This window comes from Falco rusticolus, chromosome 3 (assembly GCF_015220075.1).
Source record: "Falco rusticolus isolate bFalRus1 chromosome 3, bFalRus1.pri, whole genome shotgun sequence".
Lineage (NCBI taxonomy): Eukaryota > Metazoa > Chordata > Aves > Falconiformes > Falconidae > Falco > Falco rusticolus.
The window spans coordinates 114,843,299-114,852,615 of NC_051189.1; the positions used below are offsets into that span (position 1 = coordinate 114,843,299).

The 9,317-nt window shown below is 49.7% G+C and overlaps 1 protein-coding gene across 1 annotated transcript; it reads right to left on the reverse strand.

Annotated features, from left to right (window-relative positions):
* Positions 1–3,099: 3,099 nt before the first annotated feature.
* On the reverse strand, positions 3,100–6,750 carry HMGN2 (high mobility group nucleosomal binding domain 2). The gene is made up of 6 exons (XM_037379646.1): positions 6,506–6,750; positions 5,654–5,698; positions 5,277–5,306; positions 4,899–4,949; positions 4,447–4,542; positions 3,100–4,000 (listed from the first exon to the last, which is right to left on the reverse strand). Exons 1-6 carry the CDS (start codon positions 6,518–6,520, stop codon positions 3,965–3,967), a joined length of 273 nt encoding a protein of 90 aa, XP_037235543.1. The 5' UTR covers positions 6,521–6,750; the 3' UTR covers positions 3,100–3,964.
* Between the last annotated feature and the right edge of the window lie 2,567 nt (positions 6,751–9,317).

Here is a 9,317-nt window from a genome sequence, read left to right on the forward strand (position 1 = left end):
TGAGGCGCTGGCCCAGGCTGCCCCGAGCAGCTGTGGGTGCCCCGTCCCTGGCAGTGCCCAAGGCCAGGCTGGACGGGGCTGGGAGCACCCTGGGCTGGTGGGGGGTGTCCCTGCCCGGGGCAGGGGGCTGCAACTGGGTGGGCTTGAAGGTCCTTTCCAACCCAAACCCTTCTGTGATTCTTTGGTGTAGAGAAACCAGAGGATCATGTCTTCTGCAACAGAGACACATTCCTAGACATTGGAACTTGAACAAAGCCCTGGAATGCAACCGAGCTCTGACGGCACTGCTTGTCCCTACACCTAGCGCTCGTATTTTCACCTGTCGTGCAATCCATGGTCTTTCCCAATCATCAGCTGCAAGCAGGAACTGTTGTTGTGCATGCCCAGGTTTTTTTAATGCTCAGATCCTCAGCTTCATTTAAAATAGCATGCTCTCTGTCTTTTAAGCTGGAAAATAATTGCACATCACTGCACAGCACCAGTACCTTTCAACAGGAGACCACCGGGTAGTTTTTCATGTTAGCTTTGCTTCCGTCAAACACCAGTGGTCTCTGGTTTTTGTAAACTCAAACAAATAGGGCAAAACACATACCAACGCAAAGGCCACCTGACAGGCCAGCTTTTTAAATGCACCCCGCAGCATCAATCACATTCCCAGGCAGATACACAGAGACAATTTTCTGTGTAAAATGATTACAGTTTAACAGAAAAACTTATTTTTAGCTGAAGGCGTTCTGGCAGCTGGAGATGCAGATTTGCGGCACTTCTAACCACTAAACATGCATGGATTGCAGCACAGGGTTGCCTGCTCTTTAGCTTTTAATTTACAGAACTAATTAGTTGGATTTACTGTCTTTAGCATCCCTACCATCTATTTGCTTAAGGAGAAATAGATGAGCCCTGCATGTCAAGTCAAGCCCAACAGGCCAATAACTCCAGCACAAGGGCACGTCTGGATGGGAAACACCTTCGATGTAGCAAGAGCTTCAAACCTTGCAGCACCGAATATACGCGTTGCTTTATGGAGAGAGGGGCAGAACCCTCACTGAGCCACAGCACGGATCGTCCGGGGGGTACAACCTCTCTAGCAACTTAAACACGTACAGAGGAGCGAGGACGTGCCGATCAGCAAGTAGATTCTAGACCAGGATAAAGGAAAATACAGGAGATCAGTAGTAAAAATTAAAGCGTCAATACTTTCCGAAGCGTGTTATGGTACCGGCGTGAAGCAACACGTGTGGCAAAGACATTAAGGCAGTCAATTCAGTACATCCAAGATGCGACGAGGTTTGGAAGTTCACTGGTTAGCAGGAAGATAGCACAGCTGAGTAACTACAGAGAAACTTACGTGGCAGTTGCCACATAAAATAATCATTTTCCTGCTCGGCTGGAAAAAATGTCCTGTACAGCAACACATGGGACAGCAACACACGGTTTAGGCTTCCAGGTATTGAAAAGATTAAGTAATAGTTAAGCACCAAGTTCTTCAACAAAAAGCAACCCTGCAATTAGCCTTTATTAGCGGTACTTTATTTAATGACTAGGGAATGAAAAACCTTCCAACCACAAAGATGTTCACGGAGAACAGCAAGCGCATTCCTGTTGGCAACCCGCTCAAACCCCGATGCGCCGGGAACTGCTCACTCCCTTTGCAGAAGCCTGACAACGGGAGGCTCTACAAAAGCAAGGAAGGCTATTTCAAAACCTCTGATTTTAAAACATTTAATTATTATTTTCATGCAATGGTAATTATGTTACTATTGGGTGAAATCTCAATTTCGCCACCCACAGAGCGCTTACAGTGTCACCCAGGTTGTGACCCAGCCTCGGCGCATTCCGCAGCCTCCAGGCTCACCTGGCTCAGGCACCGGGAGCTCAGACCTGCCACCAGCCCTCTCCTGCTCCTCCTCCTCCTCCTCCAGACCAACCTCTTCCACAGGACACGGCGGAGCAACCCAAAGTTCCGGGACCCCGACAGCCTAAATCCTTGACTCACCTTCTGCTTTGCCTCAACATCTCACCCCCACGCACGACACCTCCGGGCTTCTGGCAAGCCACATCCCTTGGAGAAAGCCCTGGATGGTCACCGGCCTCTTCTCCCTGTTCCCGCTGCTGGGAAGCCGCATCCCACCGCTCCGTCGCTCCAGCAGGCCGCCCGTGTTTTTGTTGGCTCTTTCTAAGCTGCTGCTTCTGGGTGGGGTAAAAAAAAAAATTATTTAATGTTATTTTTCTTACACTTGCTAGGGCAAACGCAGGACCTACCGGCCACAGTAACGCACTGATGGGGAAGTAGCTCATACGAGTGCATTTCAAACTGGCCGCTTCCCAGTATGCCCAGCCATTCCGGAATACTGCCAGCACTCCAGCCACCAGTCATGATGTGAAACTGCCCCGCTCGTTTTTGTTGGATTCCCTCCGAAAACAGCACAGGTTAGGAACAGACACAGAAACCCTGGGGAAGGCCAAGCAGAGATGGAAAAAATATCCCATCTGAAAAAGTTGCTGAAGGAGACATTTACACATCAGGGTTTTTGGTTTGGCTCCGCTCTGTAGCGTAAGGAGCAGTGATAAAAATGGCGCATTTTAACTCAACAAATCTTTCCTGCAGTCACTACCACAAGCGAAGTCTGTATTTGATTAGCAGAAGCTACAGTATTCAAGCTTAAGTGCAGAAATCTAACACACAATCAGTTTTATGGAGCTAGTTCTGGTTTTGCTACCCAGAAAAAGCTTACCAAAATTTATTTTTCTCTGCAGCAACTGCAAGATTGCCATCTTCTTCCCCCGCTTTGTATCGTGGCTACTTTTTAGACAATAACGAAGACTAATTATCTCGGTAGATTCACTTACGGGTTCCATTTTGGACCTCCTAGTAAGCCAAGGGCTTCTAAACACCCTGCAGCCATCTAGCTTTTAGGCAAGGAAACCTCGCTTTTTGTTTGTGAATTAAGACCGAATTAATTACCTGAATTAAGATGCTTAAAACATTAGCAGAACGTTGCCTAAACACAAACACATACATGCACACAGCCAGCCTTCTTCTGACATTACCCACATTAGAGACGAAATAAAGGCAAGAGAAATTAGAAAGGCATTAAGAACAGTCCAAGCCAAACCGTATCCAGCTTTATTAAAGGTACTTTTCATAAACAATCATGGTAATTTAGGCAGGACATGGGCTACAATCTGCAACATTTTACAACAACTGTTGAACTCCCCTCCCTTCATGGACTACCAAAACGTAAAAGTTGCTATAAAACTGAAGAATCTTCATCTCATACTTGTAGAGGGAAAAGTTTAGAGTGAGGGTGGACACTTTCACATTTCGCATGTTGTTTAACAACTCTCCATAAATCTACCCTGACTTTTAGAGGAAAAAAAAAAAAAAAAATACTTAAAAATGCAGGTTTCTCATCTGAAGATCCACAATATAAAAGAGGAAGCAGAGCTCCTTTTACAGCCATTACATCCCAAATTAGACACCAGAAGTTGGGATCACCTGACAACGCAGAGTTTTAAGTCCCGAAACGCTGGGTTTTGCCATACTTTGGAGTGACAGGCTCTGGGCAAGCGACGAGAACGCGAAAGGAAATACAGAGGGCATTGCAAACAGCGGTTCTGAAGTCGGCAACAGGCGTCTCGGGACCTTCGATATTCGCTCAGGATGCACTTCACAGAACTTAAAAGGAATCCCTTCCTCCTCTATTAGGCAAGAGCCCTTCTTCCAAAAACAGGGGGATTGGGAAAACTTTTCTTATTAAAATTCAGATTCCAAGAAATAGACTAAGTGACATTTGTCCCCACTGCCCCCCCTCAAAACACAACAATGAAGCGGTCTGTGTGCTAACAACATAGCTTAAAAAAAAGTAAAACAAAATTCTGCATTGTTATAAAACTTGATAAAAAATAGTATTTCAAACTGTACAGTCACCAGAAGTACACAGTTATCAAAAATTCACACATTTTACTTGGCTTCACCAGCACCTTCAGCTTTCTGTGCCTGAAAGAAAAAGGGGAACCGGTCAGTATCCACCACGCACTTGCACCAGAGAACCAGCAACTCATTTTTCTGAACAGCAACTCTCTAAACAGATTTTACTGGGGCTGTGCCCCTCTTAACTTTAAATAAAATCTAACATTCGAGACACCATAAAAAGCAACCTGAAGCTGTGTTACTGCCTGCAAGCTTTACGCATTTTGAGAACGAGGCAGAACAGTAACTTTTGTGCGCAGCTTCAACCAGCAAACAGACAACTTTAGCTCCTTACCACCCGAGCAGCACACCCCCCCGCACCTGCAGACGCGGTGCCAGCGTCATAAGCAACAGGTCTACGTAATCGAGCAATAATTCCTCTTCGTTAGCGTGAGCCTAGACCCGTCTATATATGATACGGACAAAAGTAACTGGTTGATGGAAGACACGCCACCAGACCCGCTGTTATATACCTGGTCTGTTTTGGCATCTCCGTTTTCTGCAGGGTTGTTTCCCTCCTTGCCAGCATCAGCTTTCCCCTTCTTTCCCTTGGGCAACTTCTCGCTCTTCTGTAAATGTAAGATGACGTAGGCCGTTACAATTACCAACATCCAGTCACTGAGCCACAAGAATCCAAAAACTGGAATGGTAAAAACCAATGTTGGATGCTGGCCCCAGAAGACCGCAACACACAAACGTCTGCGCGCTCAAGAGACTGACAACTGTGAAGCACCTTCGCTTTGCTGTTTCTTACGCGAATTCCATAAAATTCCAAAGTTTTCAGTGCAACTTTACAGAAGCAATGATGCAGCTCAATTTCATCACTACATGCGCTGTTATTCAAAGTTTTATTAGTTATTACTGGACCAATCTAAACCTCGTAACCCATTTACCTCTCAATAATAGCGCTGACAGAACAACCTACCTTTGGAGCTGCCTTTTTAGGTTTAGGCTCTGGCTTCGGAGGAGCAGGTTTCTGTAAGTGAGACAAACCCCTTGCGTTATTCAAATTATTTTAAGAGAAGCATACTACTTTTTTTTAAATAAAAAAAGTCAGCCCAAGTGGTTTATTTTCAGGAAAGCAAATCAAAACATTTGAAGTTGAAGCACTTACTTGATTTATCAATTATTCTAGCACTCCCAGAGCACCACACAACAGGGCAGTTTGTTAAGCCAGTAACTTTCTTTCAACCGAACAACGCGTCTCTCCAGAATACCTAGAGTTCTCACACAGGTACAGTACCCAACACTCAAGTTTAAAACTACCGAGTGTTGCGATGTTTCCGCTCAAGTGAATACTCACAGCAGATAACCTTGCTGATCTTCGTTGTGGCTGTTTAAAAAGAAAAATGAATGATTTCACGTGATGGAGTACAACTCCTCAAAAACTCATCAGATAGCTGTTTCCAAGCAGTAAAATCCCAGAACTAAAGTTTTAAGTTTTCAGTTCCCTTTCCCGCCCTGTTCTCAAGAAGCAGGAGGCTAGCCCGCTGCAACTGCTGAGAGCTGGCGATAGTTAAGTAGATTTTTCACGGTAAAGGTTAAAAAACAGTTAATACTTTGGAAGTCAGACCCAATTAAGGCCAGCCTTCCCCCGTTCTTGATTTTGATGAAGTTAAACCTCATCTTCCAAGGAAAACACTTTATGATCCAACTTTCTCGTCATATTGAACTTCTTACCTCATCCTTAACTTTGGCCTTATCGCCCTTGGTATCTCCTTCAGCCTAGGACATGAAGCACAAGTGGCATGGAGGAGTGAAAGGGCGGCGGGCTCAGCCCCCCTCCCCGCACCCACCGCTGTTTAACGACACCCCCCCTTCCCCAGCCACCGAAGGCGACCCTCCGGGAGGGTGCAGGACCCTCACGGTGCCCGGGGCTGGCAGGGGTCCCCGACAGCAGGGGGAGGGGGGGTCCGAGCCCCCGGCCTGGGGGACTGCGTCCCGGGGAGGGGGAAGCCGCTAAATCTCGGGGAGGGGGCGGTTGAGCCCTGGGCCGGGGGCTGAGCTCCGGGGAAGCGGGGGGGGGGCGCTGAGCCCCGGGCCGGGGACTCAGTCCCGGGGAAAGAGAGGCGACGTGGGAGCCGGGGAGGGGGGGCCGAGCCCCGGGCCGGGGGGCGGGGGGGGCCGAGCCCCGAGGCGGTGGCGGGGCGGGGGGCGGCGCTGTCCCCTCGGGGCGGCCCCGCTCCCGCCCACGGCTGCCCCCGCGGGGCGGCGGTTTTGGCGGCAAAGCAGCGCGGCCGCTTCCCGCCCTTTCCCGCCCCACCGGCGCTCCCTCCCCATCACCCACCCGCACCCCCCCCGCCCCCCACCTCCCGCCAAAACCAACCGGATCGGACGGGCGCGCCCCTCCCCCGCCCCCGCGCCGCCGTGACCCCCACCGATAACGGGCCCCGCGCCGCCCCGCCCCCACCGCGGCCTCGCGACCGTTACCGCCCCGCGGGGGGGCCGGGTCCCGCCCCCCCCCATACACAGCCCGGCCGGGGCCGGGGAGGGGGGGGTCCCTCCGGCCGCCCGCGCCCCCGCGCCACGTACCTTTCTCTTCGGCATGGCTCCGTGCGGGCGCTGTGCGTGAGGGGAGCGGGCGGCGGGGGGCGGGGGAGCGGCGGCGGAGCGGGGGAGGAGGGCGGGAGGCGCGGCGGCGGCGGCGGGCGGCGGGGCTGCCTCCCGGCTGGCTGCGCTGGCTCCCGACCCCACTAATTTGAATCGGGTGTTTATAAAGTTTTATATAGAGCCGGACGCGGCCCAACCGGTTCCAGCCGGATCCCCACCGCCCCGCCCGCCCATTGGCCCGCCGGGGTCACGTGGGGTGGGGCCAGGCGGGGAGGGGAGGGGGGAGCGGCGCTGAGGAGGTGGCGCGCGCGCAGCCGGGCCTCGCACCGCCCCCCCCCCACCCGCTGCGCGCGGGCGGGAAACGCCGCGGGGGGGGGGGAAGAGGGGAAAAAAAAAAAAAAGAAAAAAAAAAAAACCACCAAAAACCCCGCGGGGGGGGCAGCAGGAAAGCAGCGATTCAACCCGCGACAGGCCCAGCCGGGAGCTGCCCCCCCCCTCCCCCCCCCCCTGCACGGGGCGCCCCCCCGCCCCGCGGAGCCGCGCGCAGGTGAGCGCGGCCGGAGCTGTTCGTTCAGCACCAGGCGCGCCCGGGCGGGGGGGGCGGGGCGCGGCAGGGCTCGGGCGGATGGGGTCAATCAAAATGCAAAAATCCTGAACCAACTGTGCAATAAGCAACCGAAAACCGGAATCAAGATGCAAAAAGTTACGCTAAAAAAAAGTGCGGGGGGAGTAAAAATGCACGAAAGTTACACTGAAACAAACAAAAAAATGAAAATGCACAAAAGTTACTGAAACAATTAAAAAAAAACCCTCACAAGTTACGCTAAAACAATAACAAAAATGCACAAAAGTTATGCTGAAAGAATTTGCAAAAAAATACTAATAATCAAAATGCCCGAGTTGTGCATTTTGATTACTACTTTTTTGCAAATTGTTTCAGCATAACTTTTGTGCATTTTTATTATTTTTTTGGCCAATTCTTTTAGCATAAGTTACACTAAAACAATTTGCAAGATAATCCCAAAATGCACAGAAGTTGTGCATTTTGGGGTTTTTTGCACTGTTTTAGCATAAGTTATGCTAAAACAATTCACAAAAAAATAATAAAAATGGATGAAAGTTAATTCACAAAAAAGAATCAAAATGCATGGAAGTTATGCTAAAACTATTTGCAAAAAAACAGTAACAATCAAAATGCTATAAAGTAATGCTAAAAGAATTCACAAAAAAAATAATAAAAATGCATGAGTTTTGCTGAAACAATTTGCCAAAAAAATCAAAATGCACAAGTTACACTAAAACAACTCACAAGAAAATCCCAAAATGCACAAGTTATGCCAAAACAATTTGCACAAAATCTCAAAATGCACGAAAGTTACGCTAAAACAGTTAAAAAAAAAAATCAACACAAGTTGCGCTAAAACAATTTGCAAAAAATCAAAACGCACAGGAGTTATGCTAAAACCATTCACAAAAAATATAGAAATTAAAGTTATGCTAAAACAACTTAAAAATAATCAGTGCACAAAAGTTAGGCTAGATCAAATTGAAAAAAATCACGAACAAAATGCACGAGTTACGCTAAAACAGTTCAAAAAAAAATCAAAACGCATGAAATTTAGGCTAAAACAATTCGCAAAACTAGAATTAAATGCACTAAGGTTAACACTGAAGCGATTCACAGGAATGAAAAGGCAGGAGGATGGGACAGCACCTGGTGGTGCCCGCTGGGGAGGTGACCTGCAGCCAGGCGCCTTCCCAGGGGGGCGGCGGGACCCCCCACCCGAACACGGGGAGGAACTGTCCCCTGGTGGGTGACAGCCCTGGCACCCGCACAGCCGCAGCCCCTCGCTACAACGCCGCGACACAACACACGCTCCCCTGGGCCCCATCCAGAAAAAAACACCCCCATCCAGAAAAGCACACCCCCCCAAGGACCCCCCAACCCCCCATAATCTCTGGGGCTTTTCCAGCCCTGAGCTGCGGGAGCGGCCCATTTCCCCACTCATGCTCATTTTTCACCCCTTTGCCACGTCAAGGTGAAGTAGGGAAGTTCCGTTCTCCCTGGGAGCGACCTGCAGCTCCTTCCACAACTGCCGCCATCGCTGGGCACGCGGCCCTGGGACTCACCCGGGCAAGTTCTGCCCACCCTGGCCGAAGCAAGGCTTACGGGGAAAGCTGGAATAACCGATGCAGGTGGAATAAAATAATCTGTCACGTAACAAATGCCCTTTTTTCCCTGCTTGAAGGACCGACTTTTTCTCCTCCCCTACACTACAGCCATGGCTTTCACGAAAAAGGGATTAAACCCTTCCCTACAAGCCTTTTGGCAACCAGATCCTTCAATTACTGCCTGCAACAGTCCTGCTACTTTGTGGGAAACCCTCACTGCAGCTCGAGTCACCTGTATCATCATTAAAAAACCCCAAAATTTTCCATTGTGTTAAGGCCACGGGACATTCTTGGGTAGAAGAGTCTCCCCATCAGCCGGTAAAGCAGACTGGAGAGCGCTCCATCTCGTGGAGAATAAACTACTTGCCCAGACGGCTTCCTGAAACGTGAAGACAGAGAAAATAAAATAAAATAAAATGAAGTGAAACATCGGCAGCTCCCACTGTCCCGGCACAGTTTTTTATCCAAAGCTACTTACGCAAGAGGAGGTACGTGCACGAAGCGTCACTTGGCCAAGCCTTGGAGTATCAGCAAATCGCTCACACCACTGTAAAAAGAACACAGCCTTCAAATTGCCTCCAGAGTAACGGGAATCGGACGAGAAGTCTGCCACAGGTTAAAC

What these genes read in the sequence shown, in the direction of transcription:
- HMGN2 (XM_037379646.1), bottom strand. An exon ending in GATCAGCAAGGTTATCTGCT is followed by an intron (nt 4,950 to 5,276) that starts GTGAGTATTCAC and finishes TCTCACTTACAG; the next exon opens with AAACCTGCTCCTCCGAAGCC. An exon ending in GAGATGCCAAAACAGACCAG is followed by an intron (nt 4,001 to 4,446) that starts GTATATAACAGC and finishes TTTTTCTTTCAG; the next exon opens with GCACAGAAAGCTGAAGGTGC.